Source organism: Grus americana, chromosome 2, assembly GCF_028858705.1.
Source record: "Grus americana isolate bGruAme1 chromosome 2, bGruAme1.mat, whole genome shotgun sequence".
In the NCBI taxonomy this organism is placed as follows: domain Eukaryota; kingdom Metazoa; phylum Chordata; class Aves; order Gruiformes; family Gruidae; genus Grus; species Grus americana.
The window spans coordinates 143,295,939-143,313,356 of NC_072853.1; the positions used below are offsets into that span (position 1 = coordinate 143,295,939).

The 17,418-nt window shown below is 41.9% G+C and overlaps 3 protein-coding genes across 16 annotated transcripts in view; 2 read left to right on the plus strand and 1 right to left on the minus strand.

Moving 5' to 3' along the window:
• Positions 1-54: 54 nt before the first annotated feature.
• On the plus strand, positions 55-9,036 carry CLXN (calaxin). Of its 2 annotated transcripts, XM_054816217.1 has the most exons (7): positions 55-614; positions 918-1,073; positions 2,561-2,665; positions 4,190-4,341; positions 6,315-6,419; positions 8,453-8,522; positions 8,912-9,036. In XM_054816217.1, exons 1-6 carry the CDS (start codon positions 449-451, stop codon positions 8,501-8,503), a joined length of 735 nt encoding a protein of 244 aa, XP_054672192.1. In that variant the 5' UTR covers positions 55-448; the 3' UTR covers positions 8,504-8,522; positions 8,912-9,036. The 2 variants fall into 2 exon arrangements, with proteins under 2 accessions (XP_054672192.1, XP_054672191.1); XM_054816216.1 differs by lacking the exon at positions 8,912-9,036 and having other exon boundaries at positions 8,453-8,722.
• RBM48 (RNA binding motif protein 48) lies at positions 8,763-13,794 on the minus strand. 2 transcript variants are annotated; one of them, XM_054816211.1, is made up of 5 exons: positions 13,653-13,794; positions 11,149-11,339; positions 10,873-11,018; positions 10,004-10,533; positions 8,763-8,972 (listed from the first exon to the last, which is right to left on the minus strand). In XM_054816211.1, exons 1-5 carry the CDS (start codon positions 13,653-13,655, stop codon positions 8,886-8,888), a joined length of 957 nt encoding a protein of 318 aa, XP_054672186.1. In that variant the 5' UTR covers positions 13,656-13,794; the 3' UTR covers positions 8,763-8,885. The 2 variants fall into 2 exon arrangements, with proteins under 2 accessions (XP_054672186.1, XP_054672185.1); XM_054816210.1 differs by lacking the exon at positions 13,653-13,794 and adding an exon at positions 13,314-13,433 and having other exon boundaries at positions 8,842-8,972.
• PEX1 (peroxisomal biogenesis factor 1) overlaps positions 13,696-17,418 on the plus strand; it is a 31,692-nt gene continuing 27,969 nt past the window's right edge. For 10 of the 12 annotated variants that reach the window (XR_008575822.1, XR_008575823.1, XM_054816205.1 and 7 more), the window contains exons 1-2: positions 13,696-13,924; positions 16,335-16,478. Coding sequence is in view for 9 of the 12 variants with exons in the window: in XM_054816205.1 (XP_054672180.1) it covers positions 13,796-13,924; positions 16,335-16,478 (273 nt within the window). In the remaining 3 variants the exon portion in view is untranslated. Of the gene's footprint in view, positions 13,925-14,455; positions 14,892-16,334; positions 16,479-17,418 lie in introns of those variants that run through there. The other 2 variants (XM_054816204.1, XM_054816208.1) reach the window with 2 other exon arrangements.

The following is a 17,418-nucleotide window of genomic DNA, read 5'->3' on the forward strand; positions in this document are numbered from 1 at the left end:
CTCCCAGGGGCTTATGGGCTTTGTCACTTCACAGCAAAGCTGCTTTAATGCCGACAGTGGAATGTTTCCATTTTCAATACATTAACAAATATGTGTTGCGACTCCTCTTGCATCCTCTTTCTCCAAAGGAAGAGTAAAGTCTGGTCACGACCCTTCAGCCTTCCCGTTACAGGCAGAGTACGTGAGAAGGTGATGGGGGTTTCCGGTGGCACCAGGCACCCTACAGGTGTGTGCCAAGTTTCAGCAGTGGGATAAAGCAGAAAATGAGCAAATGCAGGAATAAAAGTATTTTAATAGATTTTTGTCCTCTGATAGCAGATGAACAAGCAGTATTGTATGGAGTATTCAATTTTCAGCTTTTCTTTCCAGAAACATTTTTAGAAGTTTGACATTCAGGTATTTTCTTTTCCACAACTGCTATTTTTTAGCATATGACAAAAAAGTATTTATGTACGACCCGCTGGAGGCACCAAGCACCGAGCCGGCCGGGCCCACGGCCGCCCCGCCCGCCCTTGTTGCCAGGGCAGCGGCGGCGGGGAGCGGCGAGGCCGCCGCCATGAGCAGGAAGAGGCTGCAGCAGCTGGTGGACTCGCTGGGCCGATCCGCCAAGCACTGTGAGTCTCTCCCCCGGCCCGGCACACGGCCCCGGGCTGCGGGAACCGTGCCTCCGCCGCCGCCTGAGGGGAGTTCGCGGCCCCGGGTCGTCCCTTGTGGCCCCGTCCACCACCCAGCCACCCCCCGAGCAGCCGCTTCCCGCCGCCCCCTTGGGAACAGAGGGAACGGGGCGGAGGGGCGCGGGGCATTGGGTTTAGTGGCTGCCCCCAGAGGTGTCCGGGCCCTGTAGCCTCCCTCTGCCTGCCGTGTATTTGTACCAAGTTAAGTTATAAAATATGTTTGCTTGTGTTTCGACTGGGCAGTTAATAAAAACGAGGTGGAATGTCTGATCAAGGTCTTCGACGCCCTGGTGGCCAAGTCCAGCAACCGCTTTGCTGCCGTCGGCTTTGACCGTAACTCGTTCAGAGACACTCTGCACAGCGCGTTTGGCATGACGGATGACATGATCATGGACAGAGGTGAGAGGTGTAGGTCTAAAAACGATGTATGGTTTTAGTTGTACGTTGTTGGCCTGATGAGTGTGCCTTGACAAAGTAGTGCTATCTCATCCCTGGAAGAGCAGCAAAGGAAGGCTTACACTTAGGAGCTGCTGAGCAAAAGATAACTTTTTTTTTTATTATTCTTTACACAAAATAGTTTTCCCTTAGTTTAGGATAGCTCACGCTCTTGTACGAGGGAGATCCACCAGAGGCAGCTGTAGGGCTATCCTGTGGTTTTCTGTCCATCCCAGTCACTGGAGTGTGGTGACAGAAGAGGGCAGCATGGTGTCATGTCACGTCCCTCGTTGCTCCGAGGCTTCCAGCAGGAGCTGCAGTTGCTGCTGCTTGTGGACAGCTCTGGCTCAGGCTTGGACGTCCCAGAAAGGCATTCGAGTAGGTAACTTCTGGATAGAGGTGCTGTGAACAGCACTAAAGGACCTAGGCAGACAATGCAGGGAGATGAGAGTAATGAGCCAAATAACATCTTGAAAATACAGTGATTTCACAGATTCATAACATGAGGGACACATCTGCAGTTGCTGTGAAAGTTGCGTGAATGCTCTCTGATGTACCGGTGTCTAGAGGAGGATGTGGAGGAGGCATGAGTCTGCCACTCTTTTCAGGCTCAGGCTGCCAAGAGCCACCCCTTGGTTCAACTTTCTCCTGTTCTCTAGCAGGAGGGGTATTTAAATGCCATAAAATAAAAACTCGTTGCCATTTTATGCAACAAGTCACGGGTAGCTTGGAAAATACCTTCTTAAAAATTATTTTAATGCTTATATACCAGGGGGCTGATTTCAGCTTGCAAAAGCAAACCTATTGTTTTCCAACTCCAAAATGCTTGGCTCTATGTGTAGAGGCATTTCTGTAGCAAATTGACTAATTACCATTCTGAAATATGAATTATTATAGATGCTAGTTGATGTTTTGAATTATATCTTGGATTTGAGCTACTATATTACAGACTGTATGAAAAGTGAAGCTGTAAGACTGAAAATTTCTTACTTCAGGGAAGGGAGAAGAAAAAAAAGATTTTGGTACATGAAAGGAGGTTATTTTTCTTTGTATGTATTGTTTGTAGGATTACTTTCTCCAAGATTTTCTGAGACAAAACCTGGTCATTAAAATCCTCTTCCACATGCAATACACCTTAGTGTAAGGGATATTGATTTATTTGGTTTACATCTGCATGGAAACATACTTCCTGTAGTTGTTTAAGTCAGGAAAGCAACAAATCAAACAAAAAGTCTTATCCCGATTCTGAAGTGGAAGATCAGTAGGCTGAGGTGAGAAATCCCCTTCATTGTTACAGCTTAGGAAGATTCAAGAAGGGTAATCATACGTTGATGAAAGCAGAGAAACATCTTTAGAAAAAAAATTACTTTATATTTTCATTGAATTTAAGAAAATATTCTTTTGTGTTTCCCTAGTATATAAATGTTAAATGTATCTAATACACTTCCCAGTGTTTCGCACTTTTGATAGAGACAACGATAGCTGCATCAGTGTGGTGGAATGGGTGGAAGGCTTATCAGTATTTCTTCGGGGGACACTGGAAGAAAAAATTAAATGTAAGGTTTATCTGTATGGTAGTACTTAGTAGTAATCATTCCATTCATGCCTATTAAATTACACAATGCTTTTGTTATAATTTGGTAGATACTCTTATAAAGTATTTGGTAATTCAAGAGTTGTCTTCTGTATAGTTTAAACGGAGTTCTGAAATGGCTTCTCTGAGACAGAGGTTTTTCTGTGTAACCTGCTGTTATAGCTGCCCCCTTATTTTGTTGCTGACAAAAACTAGCGTTTGAACTGAAGTTTGTTCTACAGTATACAGTTTTGACAGAATATGTTTTTGTATTCACACACAAAATTAGAAAGAAGCAGATGTAGCTCAAGGGTGATTTTGGCTAAGTAACAGAGTCTCAAGCCAACCAAGACCTGTGTCTGGCACAATGGGGATACAGCAGCAGTTGCGTTAATTCTAGCAGTTCTTCAGCTTGGAAGCATAGATGGAAAAACTGAGTCTGTCTGTAAGATGGTCATGAGAACCTCTACAGTAATGATGGAGAAAGATAGAGGAGGAAAAAAATAGCAAAAACTCGAGAATTCTAAGCAGCAGGAAAAAAAAGAGGGGGAATGTAGGGGAAAGTGTAACAGAAAAAGGAGAATGACAGCATGTTGTTTCCATAGTTCCCAGGTTGCAGCATCAGTCATACCTAATGCACTATATAAATTCATCTGGAAGGTGGCCTGGTCACAGCACTAGGATGTGCACCCAGGTTGTCACTCAGTATGTCAGTACAACTACAAGCAGTAAAATATGTGGCCCTGCTCTAAGCACTATAGAATATACTAGTGCATAGTGATATACAGTATTGTCTGCCATAAGTGTATGCCAGTACAATTGTTCACTGTAGGCTTAGTCTTTGTCAGGAAAAAAACCACCTCTGTTTTTTTTCTTCAAACAAAACAAGAGGTTGGTTTGTTTGTTTAAATAAGTTTTGTGAACGATAGTAAAGTTTATGATGGTTGTAGATGTCTGATTCCAGGGAGGTAGAAACATTTAGAAGATAAATTGGGCAGATACTAATTCTTAAAAGACTGTTACAGATATTTCCTCTTTGCATTAAGGAGTACTTCAGTTCTCCATGCTAGTACAGCTGCTTCTTCTTTTGTTTACTTTTCTAACGCAGCTTCTGAAATTACTAGGATGTTTTGTAGGTGTAAAGCCCTTCTGATATAGACAGCTGGTCCCCACCATGGGAAACTGGGCTTCTAAACCACAACTTCATTTATATTCTAAATTGCCACTTTTAGAGAAGTTCAGATCTGTAAGTTACTATGGTTTCTGTGAACTGAAGATAATTTATTTGAGCAGAAACAGATTTTAACCATGAAGGGTAAATAGCCAATAATTGACTAGTATACATACCAAAATGTGACACGTATTTCATATATAAATATTATATATGGTAAACATGGCTCAATAGTTATGCTGTACAACATAGAATTCACATTTTCTGTCTATAGGTGACTTAATGATGTGTGATAATATTTTGTACGAACTTTAAATTGATTTCTTTTTCAAAAAGACTGTTTTGAGGTTTACGACCTGAATGGTGATGGATACATTTCAAAAGAGGAAATGTTTCAAATGCTGAAAAACAGCCTTCTCAAACAACCATCAGAAGAAGATCCTGATGAGGGAATTAAGGACTTGGTAGACATAGCACTGAAGAAAATGGCAAGTACTTACTCTTTGTGATGCTTGAGTGCCTTTCAAATATTCATTAACTGAACCTCAGAACATTCCTATGAGGTAACTAAATACTGTGACTGCTTTACAGTGGGGTTCTGAGCCATGGAGTTAGTTCCATACTTGAGATAAACAAGTCTCCTAAGGAAAGCCAGAAATCTAATCCAGATCTAACAAGTCCCAGTCCAGTATCCTCACATGAAACTGTTAATTTATTATGTGAATGCATTATAAACTTTATGTATAAACTAGCACATGTATGTGTGCATACACACATGTGCATGCCCAGTCAAAACAAAAGCCCAGTCAAAAGCGGAAAATTCAACAGTGTAATCTGCATTTATTTCAGCATTAGGTGTCTGCAGTAGCTTTATTATTACGTACATTTGTGTTTTATCAATTGATCACTAAATGTCTCTGTCCAATTTATATATTCTATTAGAATAGTAACCTCAAGATTATTAATGTAAAACTTGTCTTACTGTGGTTAATCTAGGATATCCAAATGAGCCAGGGACTGTGCTTCAACATTTTCATGGAATCAAGAAATATAACCTCCCCCTCTATGATGGTGGTCAAAAATTTCACTTAAAAGCAGGTTTTGAATCCCAACTCCTTTTATTTAACCCTGTGTTTTCTATTTCTCAAGCCCACTCCTTTTGCACACCCGCAGCTGGAAGGTCTGTCTTACCCTTACTCCTTGACAGTGCCAAGTCTAGTTTCATGCAGAAAGCAATCTCTGACTCAGCAATTTGTTAATCTTTGGAGCACCTACACGCTCAGCTTTCCTGCAGGTTGCATCCAAAATCCCTCATGTCTGGGCAGCTGATAAGTGGGCTATGCTAGTCCAAGCACAAGCAGTATCCTCTCGACATAATGAAATCTTCGTATATGTAAGAACATATATAAACTAATCACATACATACATAATCCTCTTACATAAGAAAGCTCTAATACTTGTTTGAAGACCTGATTTGGCTGCTGGGCAGTTGTCCAAGTAGGATATTGCTGATTGCTGCCCATGTCAAATAACTAAACAACTAATTATTAGATATCCAAAAACGCATTTGTGGAGTCCATCACTGAAAGAAAAAAAAAACCTACTCTCTGAGCAATTGCCTGTAGGTACAACTGCATTGTGACTAAGCATACATCCAGTTCCATGATAACCGTTTTCATACTTACAAGTATTTGTAATGAACATGCTCATGCCCTGCTCTCCCCTGTGCTGAGGAATGTAAAAGGCAGTGTGTACCCAGACACTTCTGCTTCTCTTAAGCATCCACTGGCAGGCTTTCCTGTTCAGGAATCTGTCTACATAGCTCCTTGCCTCTGCTTTTCTGGCCATTGGAACCTGTGCTCCCTGCAAATTCACCAGCCGTGAGGGTTCCATGGCTTGATCTTCAAAAATTTTGATGTGGCCCTGTGCTTTGAACACTAGTCATAGCCACCGATGTATCTTCACTTAAAGCCTTTATTTTCTGTGGTTTAAAGAAGTGCTTATCATCACCATAGCATTTGTTGCTGTGTAAGCTGCCATGTCAGTAGAAACAGGAGGTTTTCAAATTGCAGAAATACTAAAAACACAAGGATGCTTTTTCCACCCCCAGAGGAATATTCTGCCATGCTGAGATTCTGCAGTACAAAAGAAGTGGGCTAGCATCATCACGCTCCACCGTATGCTTCTGGGTGCTGTATGGAAAGAGACAAGGCAGAAGCATGCCTACTATAGAAACCACTAGGGTAAAGTATTTCTGGTCTCATGAATAGGGTGCAGGTACACTAATGATGTAAATACACATACAGAACATATCCCAACATTTTCTCCTACTTTTAATTTATCTCAGTGCAACTGTGCTTGAGATTTGTCCGTGCAATTCTCAGCTCAGCCTCCTCCCATGTTAAAAGTACAATTACTCCAAGTAATCATCCCTTGCTGAAGAGTTCCCTTCCTTTTGTAGGACTATGATCATGATGGCAAGCTTTCTTTTATGGACTTTGAAAAAGCAGTCAGAGATGAAAATCTTCTCTTGGAAGCCTTTGGACCATGTTTGCCAGACATAAAGGTATGTCAGCCTTAAGTTTAAAAAAAATGTGCAATACTTTCGGTACAGTTGGTAAGGAGATGTACGTATTAGGGCGTTAACTTGTTACCTGGGGCCTGCTGAAGTCAACTGCTAAATGCTTCAGTTGTGAGACATGTATGTGCTGAGTTCATATCACAGCACCAGTGTTTCCTTATACAGTCACACACTGGTACCAGAGAACGTGGCAACACACTGTTGCTCAATGTCTGTCCTGGGGCAGCAATGCAACGAATGATCCTCCTCAAGCACCCTCTCAGACTAAGAAAACAAGACTGTTCTCTTGAATTGTTTATCCAAAAGCTCTCCAGGAATACAACTTCTATTTTTCTTTCTTAAGCGCCACTGGCAACTCTGTCATCAATCTCACTTAGAGCCTCTTTTGGGAGAGGCTGGCGACTTTCTGTAAAAAAAGACGTTGAGAGTGTTCATTTCTGAGCATGGCACTGCTGGTTTTTAATTACATCTAACTGGGCTTTGTTTATTAGCAACACATCTAATTCAATTCAGAATTAATTTTTTTTTAAGATAGTAATTTAGAACATGCTCATTTCCTCAGTGTTAAGTTCAACTGTAGAGAGCACTTCTGCTCTATAATAAATAATTTTTTTTCCTAATAAATACAATAATCATTATTCTATTTGAACTGCGTGCCATTTTTAAATACTGAAAGTTGTGCCTTCAGAGAGATGGAAAAACAAAATTCTGAAATACATGCAGTAATTCCTAGAAACAGAAAAGTTGTGTAAGACTGCTGGAAACACAGCAATTTTTCATTTGCTAGAAACTGACACTTCCTGCCAGCTCACCTACCTGGTAGGCTGGAACACAGGAAGAAAGGGTCTGGTAGCCACGATTGCAGGCTGTGTTATATCACAGCAGCTGCAAAGCAGCTGTTTCCAAAATGCCAGACTTCTCCTGGCAAGCTGTCAAAAGACTTTCAAGAATGTGGGAAAACTCAAGTAAGTAATCTATTTTTCACACCAGTGAAAGCTTTTAAAAAGTTTTTAAACAAAACTTGTGTTCGCTAATCCGCATAGAAAAATGACTTATTTTCTGTCAACATTGCTGATAAAGCCAGTACACAATTCAGGCAAGAGGTGGAAAACTCAGCTGGTTTCTTGCTTCCACCATTTGTGCCCTCTGTTCTGTACCCTACCCAACTGTTGCCTTTTTACTAGGTCTCCAGTTTCACTGTGTCCTGGTTTCGGCAGGGTTAGAGTTAATTTAAAAGAGCTCTCTTTACATGTCCTTTCAAGCCCCAAAAGCGATAAATAGATTTTGGCTATGAGCTTTACATGAAGAAAACCCACAATTTACTAACTTTCCCAGTGCAGTCATGTTGGGGAATTTTAATTGTACCCCTTGACACAAATTAAATGCTCATTTGTACTTAAATATATTTTAAAAAAAAAGTAATGAACAATATATCGGACAGAGTCCTGCCACCATAAGCACTTCTACACAGAGCCTGCAAAGATATGCCACGAGCCGATTCCTTACACTTGCATCAATCCTGCGAGTGTCAGCATGGGGCACCATAGCCCCATGCCAGTTTTGCTGCCCAGAGATGGCCCGGAGTGCTCCCACTCCAGAGTTGTTGCAACACAACGCTGCAGGTCTGTCTTATCATCACCAAGGGAAACTTCCCTCCTTTACATTAAGTCATCCCAGTCTCTGGCATTCCTGCTTCCAGCCAGTGTAACTCATCCTGCAGCTGGGCCACCTTGCCCTCCATGCCACAGCATGCCCTGGTCACACATTACCACTGCTGAGCAGTTAACAATTTGAATTTCCCCTTCAGTTACAATTTCAAACATTCTGACCGGTCTCTCAATGATGATGTCACTAATGCTATGGGATTTACCTTTTCTAAGCTAAAATGCAAGAGGCATCCTAAGTGTAAGGACTGTCGCTGCTTACACATTTCAGTTTAACATCTTTTCCAATTACATTTAAGTAAGTCCTTTAGTTAATTGAAAATTACCTTTGTTTTGGTTTTTTTTTTTAAACAGAGCAGTATGGCATTTGAACAGAAAACCTTCCAGGAAACTCGTAAACTGTAACTCCAAGTGGAATACTGTTGTAAGACTTTTTTTTCCTTCACAGTATAGTAAAAGTAGAAGCAACTTAAAACTATGAGTAAGTATTCCTTTACTGTAAAAGCTACTGAATAAATAGAATTTACTTCTACTACTCTACCTAAATACAGTTCTTTGATGAGTTATAAAATACGTTCTTTGATGAGTTATAAAATACGTTTTACTATGAGGTACACAGGACAAGATTGTGGCAATAATACATTGTTTCTTGGAATGAACAAACCAGTATAAATTGATACAATTTTTAACAGAGAATTGTTTGGAAATACAGTATAAAACAGTTTTATTTTTGACATAAAAAAATAAATATTTTAAACTATATCCTTTAAAAAGATGCCAGCAGTATCTATATTCTTCTTCTCTGCTTTACAGGTGGTTTGGCAGAGCTAGTCTCCAGCTTTTCCACAGACGTTCTTGAAACAGAATCTGCTACCTAAATTGGGGAAAAAAAATTCTTAGCAAACTGCAACCACTCCTTTTTTATGGTAGTTTTAGAGTAAAGCTGTCTCCAACATTTGAGCATTAGGAAGGATATATTACTATAATGGCACTTGTATTATTTTTTCCCTTTTTCTGCAGAAAAATTCAACACCAAAGGCAGCATTAAACACAAGAGTTGAAATTTAGAAAATAGTGTTAGCAGTATCATTTTTGTATTTTAACCCCATAAACCAATTTCAGATATTCAGTGATAGAGTGTTACGTATTTTATCACCCTTCTCCCTACCAAAGGTGTTTTCAAAGTAAGGTTTAGTATGCTTTTTAAACTCAGGTTATTTCAAGAAGCAAAGGGAAGTGAAAAGGAAAGTGTGTGTTTTGACATATATTTGAGAAATGTATTTAATATAAGGGGTGGTTATTTATCAGTTTGACTGGAGAAAAGCTCTTACAAATCACTCTAGTTAATTATAGTCAAGGGAGCTTTTTCATATCTTAATTTAAATGGAGTTTTATCAGGAGTGTTTGACCTGCTAATTGATTAATATCTTCCATAAAAGGTTACATACCTTAAGGCATGCTTCTCAGTATAGAATCTGTGGTTCTATATATGTTTTAATCCCATAAGAAGTGTTGCAGCAAAATTACATTCAACTCTGACTTTATTATTTTTTCACTCCCTTTCAATGAGAAACAAGATACAAGTCCCACACTGGGGTCAGCAGGACTACCTGCAAAGTTATGCCTCCCCACATGGAAAAAAAAGTGTAGTTTACTAAAAATCCATTAAGACCATGCACTGACGCTTATGCTTTCTGAAGTGTGGTGTAAGAGGTACAGAGCAGAATGGCCGGCAATATTCTGCATTATGAAATGGTTAAGTAGTAAGAAGGCTAGCTTTAAGTGGCAAATAAACTGATAGTACTGAATAAATGTTGAATTAAGTTATCTTAGGGTCTCTGTTTTTATGGAAAACAAGTACATAATGTATATCTTTGAAAGTATCAGAACTTTCAGAATCCATACCTCTTTCAGTTTATTTCTAATTAATGTAGCTGAAGTATTCAATGAATCATCATCCATATCCACTTTAGGTAGTTCTGGTAGCTGTGGACCAATAATGACTTCAGTATTGTCCACACTTGTTCCAATGAGGGAAAACTTGTTTCCTTCTTCTCTCTTCCTCTTACGTTCTTGCAGGTGAGTTGTACGAGGCATAAACCTATCAACTCCATTATCAACGGGAACTGTTCTTTGCTGCGTTAAAGGAGCTGGTGGAGGACATCGTCCTGGCTGTACGTTTAGAGTTAGGGATGTGCTTTGACCAAAGTACCCAGAAGTTTCAGCACAATTGTTACCATACTGTGGAAATGTCAACAGGCTCCGATTATGATTCCCAGATGGACAACCTGTGTTTTGGGATACCCTGTGAGAACTTGTAAAGCAGGATGGATCCCAGTTACCAGTCACACAGGACCGTGGTATACTCCACGGACAGTCGGAATTCTTTGAGACAGTCTTCTCAGGCCCCTCTACTTTCTTTAACACAAAGCAATCTTTAAAAGAACAAAAAAAGTGGCTTCACTATTTGATGTCATTATTAGTTCTAACACATAAGAAAAAACATTTAATACAGTTACAGAAGCAATACCAGTGATATTTCATTCCCAGCCACCTTTCTGTGAGTCTTTTTTCCTACTGGGAACTGAAGTTGCTTTGAAAAAGATACAGTCCTCTAAATATTAAAAGATGTCTCCATTCTGCAGCAAACATACTTAAAATGCACCTTTAAAAGAGCCAGATAACAAGCATTTTCTTTAACAGGCACTTTAGCCAAAACCCCACCCACCACTGAAGTGAGATGTTAAGATTTTATAGCAAATTTAATTACAAACCTCTTTGATTTGTTGCTTTTGCTATATACTTTCTTCTATCCTGCAACTTCTCCCTGGTTTCTTGGACTGTTTCAAATTCTGGAGCATAGCACACATGCAGCAAACTACCAAAGAAACTTCGTTCGTCCATTTTTTTCTTGGCCACCCTGAAGGGAATTAAATGGTATTGGCAAAACCGAGGATTTTACTTCAGCTCTCTAGAATCTTAACAAATTGTAAATAATGAAGGTGTAAAAGATTAAGACAGCAAGAGGCAAATATTGCCCTGTCCAATACCATGCACATTGTAGTTTTTGGAATTTTATAAGATAAACTTCAGTAAATTGCTCTGCTGGATATTCATCTAGAGCATGATACTCTTCAATGGCACCATATAACGCAAATTGTTCAACTAATTCCTTCATAACACCTAATGCAGGAACTCCTTGTATTAGTAAATAACGAGATTCCAAGTTGATAGTATAAACCTGGAAAGAAAAAAAACAAGAGTATTCTAAAATGTTCACATTCTTGCTTTACTGCAAAAGTAACACATTCTGTGTTTTCTGTTGTTCCTCAAGTCCTCCCAGGATGCTGAAAATCCCTCTGTACTTTACATTGACTTCAGACTCTTGCAGGAGCAGTAAGTGCAGAGTTATCTGGGACCTCTGCATCACTGAGCGGGAACTGAACTCAAGTTTCTTACTCAAAGTAGAACACAAATTAGAGCTGACTCCTCTCCAGCAGGTCAGAGTACTGCCATTTGAGTAAAATCTCTAAGCTTCTAGCCAATTTCCTTGCAAGACTGACTTATTAACAAGTTAAGAGGAGGCACTGTCAAAATAAAGAAAATAACACTTAAAACCTGTCTTGCTTGCAGGCAGGGAGGCCACGCAGGTAAAAAAGCACTACAATTCCTTGGGGCAGATTATGTGTGCGCAAAGGCTGTTTGATCACTGTAGTGAGAAGACAGCTACATTTAAGACAGACATACAAGGAAGATGCTGAGACAAACAAGTTCTTCACCCAGCAGGTTAAAAAAAAACACAAACTACTCTGTTTTGTGTAACGACTGACACATAACACAGACTCTGAGGAGAATTCTGTGACAGCTACATACAACAGGTAGCTAAACCATAAGATCAAAGTAAATTCATTCTGATTTTGTTTAAAAAAACCAAAAAATGTTTAGACCACGTGACCTACGCATCTTTCTCAAAATCCAGTAAATGCAGGACAAAAATGGAACCACTCAGGAAACCAGCTGTCAAACTGCCATCAGAAAAGACACTCTCTGCAAATGGGTCACATAAATTGTTCTTGTGATAGCAGCTTACTCCTCCCTGCTGTCTTTCCCAAGTCAGCCCTAGAAGGTGCTGTTACAGCACACTGTACACAGTAAGGGCACGCACAAAAAGCAAATCCAGCTGTTTTGCTGCTGCAATGAGAAGTTCCTGCTACGCAGTAGGCCAGGCCCACGATGCGTAGCCTTCTCTCGTCTCCCCAGGAGCCACTGGACACCGCAGCATAAGTACAAAAGCAGCCTGGTGCACGCGAGTCCTGAGCTGTGGCATTGCATACCCAACTGCATGTTGGCTACTAACAGCAACGCTCAGCTCCTTAGCTTTCCTTGCACTGTTCTTAATCTTGGGGTTTATATTTTGCATAGAACCAGACTACTTGTGCTATGTGCATTTCTAAGTGATTAACTTACAAAATACAATGTGGGAGTGACTCCAATTATTCCTTCCAGTATCTACTATCAGCTTTTTGCATAAACAGGTTAACATTTTAAGGTTGTAAACCTTCAGGGCAAGGCCTCCATCACACTACACAGCTGCATACTCCCGGCACAACAGAGCTCTACCCCGATGACAACACTCAAAGTGGACTACAACACAACCATCAGGATATTTTAGCTATGAAAGAGCATGAAATGTCTCAATAGTAAGACATAAACCCCTCCAAGGAATAAAACCAAGTTCCTGCTTTGATTTTGCAATCCAAAAGAGCCAATTCTTCTCCACTGACAGGCTGACTTTTGTAATAAAGAGAATTAGGATATGCCTGTTTTGCACAGTAAGCTTGCCTGAGCCCACGTCCCGATGCACCTTGGCACCAAGGAGAGGAGAAGAACTGAAAAACATCCAGAGCGGGAAGAAGCACTCAGAAAAGAGACTGCCGCGGAGGAACGCCGGGAGCTCGGCTGCTGGGTGGACTCCCCACCCCCAAGAAGCCTCCGCCAACAACCCCAGCCGCGGGCCAGGCGCCTGCGGCCCGCTCCGGCGCCACTCGCCAACGCTGAGGACGCGGCGGTCCGGAACCGGGACCCCCCCGCTGGGGTCCCGCTTACAGCACAGCCAGACCCGCGCCGCGGCCCCACCGGCAGCGCCGGGCCGCCCTCACAGCGGCGGCGGCCCTAAGACGGTCCCCGGCCCGCGGAAGGCCCAGAGCGGCCCCACCTTCACGGCGCGCGGCCTCCGCCCCTCCCGGTACTTGGCGCGGGACTCGCAGACCCCCAGCTGCGCGTGGTGCTTGTAGGCATCGCCCAGCCCGCCGCCAGTGCCGCCGCCAGTCGCCATCTTCCCATCACCTACCGCGCCTCGCACAGGCAGCTCTAGCTGCTCGCCGAGAGAACAGCCAATCAGGCAACGGACAGCACTCTCATTGGCTCCTACTAAGGCGGAAATTAACGTTATCGCTACGCCAGACAGAAAGAGCCGAAGCCCTCGATAGAGAAGCCAATCAGAGGCAGGGAATGAGTATATGCCGCGTCCGCATTGGCTGGCAGTGGGTCATACCATTCTCTGGGGGGTGACGGGGCGGGGGGGGGGAGAAGGGGGAACTTCGCGAAGGCCTGGCCCGCCTCCGAGTAGGCAGCTCCCTGCTAGGGCGGAGCGGGCGCGCAGTGGCGCCGGGCTGCGGGGCCCGGCCGGCCGCCGGCATGTGGGGCAGCGGCAATCCCGGCGGAGGGGGAGCTGGAGCCGCCGCGGTGACGGTCGTCCTGAGCGGGACCCGGGACTGCTTCCTGCACTTGCCTGCCGTGCTGGCCTCTCACCTCCGCCTGCAGCAGGTACCGGGTCGGCTCCACTCGGGGCCTGGGCGGAGGGACGCCTCTGTCAGAGAGGATTATGGGAGAGCACCGTCTTCCCCCCCCCCCCGGCATCCGGTTGCTATGGTGACACGAAGAGCCCGCCTCAGCCCTCCCCACCGCTAGCTGCGGTGTCGCTATGGGGACGGAGCGCGCGAGCCTCCCCCCTGCGGTTGGGGGACACCCCCTCCCCTCACAGAGACGCGGCTGCTTTGTGGCCATAGCAACGGGGAGCCCCGCCCCCGCCCCCCCTGCGGCCGGGCCCGGGCGACCCCGCCGGTGCGGCGCCTCGGAGCGGGACCCCCGCGCAGCCCCGCGGGCTGTGGGGGCCGGGCCCGGCAGGGACTGCCCCGTTTTGCCGTCCGTTCTTAATCAAATGAGGAAAAGATCGGAATTTATCTCCCAACGCAGTCTCGCGCTGCGGGCATCTGCGTCTGTCTCAGTGCTGTGTGTTTTATACCCGTTTTCACAGTAACTCAGCGGTATTAACCAAATAATATCTAAATTTTTCAGGTAGGAGGTGAAGTGGTAAATCCATGCAGAATCATAATTCCTGGTGTACATAAATCTTTCACTATACGTTCCTGTATAGAAAGGGACTGCTGCCACGCAAAGTCCTGCTAAGTACATGGATCAGTCGCAGCAGCGCACCTTAGGCCTTAAATAACGCATTACACATGACAAGAAGAGCAGAACCTGCGTGTGGCCCTTGCGCCCTGGACACAAGAATTAAGGATCTGCTAGCAGAATAGACAGCTCGGAGGAAAGATGGCACGAATGAGCGGGTGAAGAGGAGGAGAGGGGAGCGAAGCTCAGGAGCGGGGATGGCGGCCGCGGTCCTGGCAAAGCCCCTCTCAGCCCGGCTGCCCTCACCCAGCCTGTACAACCTGCCATGCTGCTTTCCCACGGCCAAAAAGGATATTTCACAAAAGCAAAGCCATCTAGACTTGTAAAAACTTGCTCTTTTTTTTCTTTGGGGTAGTAGAAGTAGTTGGTGGGGTTGCAAGAAATCCGCTATAAATGTAAGCTTCGTTTCTACTACAGTTACTGGGTGTTTTATAAATTTGCTGGCAAGAGAGAGGAAAAAGGAGCGTAATGGCTTTGAAGTCTTGTAGCGTCATTCTGTACATAGTTATGGCAGCGTTCTGCTTTTACTTAACGTGATCTGCAAAAAGAAAATAGATGACCTCTGAAATCTTGATAGGAATAGCATATTAAATGCAAACTCTTGAATAAAAATGTGAAAAAGGGGACAAATAATTATGTTAATAGATTACAGGAGTAAATCATAAAAAAAACTTAAATGAAATCAAAAGCTAAATCTAATTGCAGAAGGTATTAGATAAGTGGGTGACAAAATGGTCTACAAAACTCAATGTTGTTTGAAGATTATGATGCTCAGGGAGAAGCTTTATCTGTGTGAATACAGGGAAGAGCAGTAAGTTAAATATTACGTTTGGTAAAAGGATCTTGGAACCGTTTTAGATATTCTCTGAAAATGTTTTCAGAGTTTACCAAAAAGTCAAATAATATTTGAAATCATTAGGATACAGTTGAGAACAGAACAGAAAACATCACTATGTTAACGCGTAAATCTGTGGTGTATGCACAGCGTACGTTGTCTCGGTCACTTGATTTTCATAAAAGTAGTCTTTTTTGAAAAAAATACAGAAAATGTTGATTGAGTGATAGAATGTAGGATATTGTCTCTTTATATGGAAGCTGACTGAACATATTAAGATTCTTCAGTTTGGAAACAAAATAGCTGAGCAGTTCTGAAACAGATTGATAAAATCATTTTGGTCTGAGTTTATGTGATTTGTGACTTACTTTAAATATTCCCCAGCTCGTGAAAGCACTCTTGGAGTCCATGCACATGTTACAATGCTTATGAAGTTTAAGCATGTGCTTATATTTTTTCCTCATTTGGGAAACAGAAATGTGGTGTTATACATTTCTCTAAGATATTTGTTTGCTAGACTAAGATACAGAAGAAGGGAAGAGGAATTATTTCCCTTACTTAAAAATAATCCATAAAGATTAAAAGCTGTTTAACAATTGCAACCAACACAGACTTCTATGTTGAGAGTTGTGGAAATAGGTAACGTGGAGAAGAATTCTAAAGAAGAGCTTGGTTAAGAAGTTGGTCAGTCTGCCAGAATTAAAAAAAAAAAAAAAAAATCTGTCATTGCTAATAGAAACACTGTTTGCTAACATGTTGTAAATGCTACAAGTTATTGTTAGGGAATATTAATTAAAATAGGGCATGTAAAACCCAGAAAACATTTTTAATTCCTTTGATCTCTCTAATCAAATACAGTTTAGGTTGACTAATAGTCATCTTATTTAGCTTGTTTGATGTTAATTTATTTTATTTCTTTGAAACTCATAGGGCCAAGCTGTGAAAGTATCCTGTGGTCAGCAGCCTATATTTTTGAGCTGGATGGAAATCAGGCATCGAGGTCACCAAAGTGAAAATATTGCAGAGATTAACAGACAGTTAGCAGAGAAACTTGGCATTACAGATGGAGAACAGGTTTGAAATTCAATCTTTTTTTCTTATTTAAATATAAAGTATATTGCAAGATACCTGAAAAGGTAATAATTTACAAGTTAGCTATGACCTTTTTTCATGTCTTTAGACAGTTACTTCATTTATATCTTCTTATAAGAAAAGATAACCTTCATGAAGTGTCTTGAACACAAACAGATTTGTTTATTAGATCACTAACAATTGCCTAAATAATGTTAGGAAGGATAGGCTTATGGGTAGGTGTTTGCAGGGTTGGAGCCACTATCTGTAGTGCCATTAATTTTAGGAAAATACACTTTTAAGCAATTAAATAATTTGGGAATTATCTCATGAGAATATTTTGCCTGGAGTTCCTGTTACTTTAAAGTAGTTATTGACTTACTGCATATTTCTTCTTGTTTGGCTTATTTGAGGTTTATTTTTCATCCTTTTTTTCCCTCTTCACTGTGTCCCCCTGTGTCCTCTCTCTTTGAACATGTATTTAAATTGGCCTCTTACTCTTGGACACTGTGTGAAACTTCTTGTAAACGATTCTTCCATTGGACAGAAGCTGAAGAGATGCTCAAGAGGCAGGCAGAGCTTTCTGACATGGGACTGTTAAAATCTCAACATCCAAGTCGTGGGTTTTTTTTAAATATTAATAGGTAGAGATTTAAACAAACAAGATTAGAAAAGCATTACTCTATGCAATGTTATTGTGTAGTGTATTCATATATGCCTATTCTCTCCTTTTGAAAATTTTATTCAGCATAATAGAAGACATCAAAGAATGTGGCTCAAAGCAGTGTATTATCTTGTTTACTTTTAGCATATTCTCTCTAGAAATGATGTATCTATTTGGGGAACTTTACAATTTGCTAGTTCAGTGGCAAGGTAACTACCTTTTTTAGTTCTAGCAATTAATAGCCTTGACAGAAAAACAGTTGACAAAGGAAATCTAAGA

Coding starts and splice junctions, on each gene's coding strand:
- RBM48 (XM_054816210.1), bottom strand. CDS start 13,433: ATGGCGACTGGCGGCGGCACTGGCGGCGGGCTGGGCGATGCCTACAAG. Junction 11,019..11,148: donor CAAAAACTACAATGTGCATG/GTATTGGACAGG, acceptor AATTCCCTTCAG/GGTGGCCAAGAAAAAAATGG. Junction 8,973..10,003: donor TTAGAAATAAACTGAAAGAG/GTATGGATTCTG, acceptor TCCCCAATTTAG/GTAGCAGATTCTGTTTCAAG.
- CLXN (XM_054816217.1), top strand. CDS start 449: ATGTACGACCCGCTGGAGGCACCAAGCACCGAGCCGGCCGGGCCCACG. Junction 1,074..2,560: donor TGACATGATCATGGACAGAG/GTGAGAGGTGTA, acceptor TACACTTCCCAG/TGTTTCGCACTTTTGATAGA. Junction 6,420..8,452: donor CATGTTTGCCAGACATAAAG/GTATGTCAGCCT, acceptor TTTTTTAAACAG/AGCAGTATGGCATTTGAACA.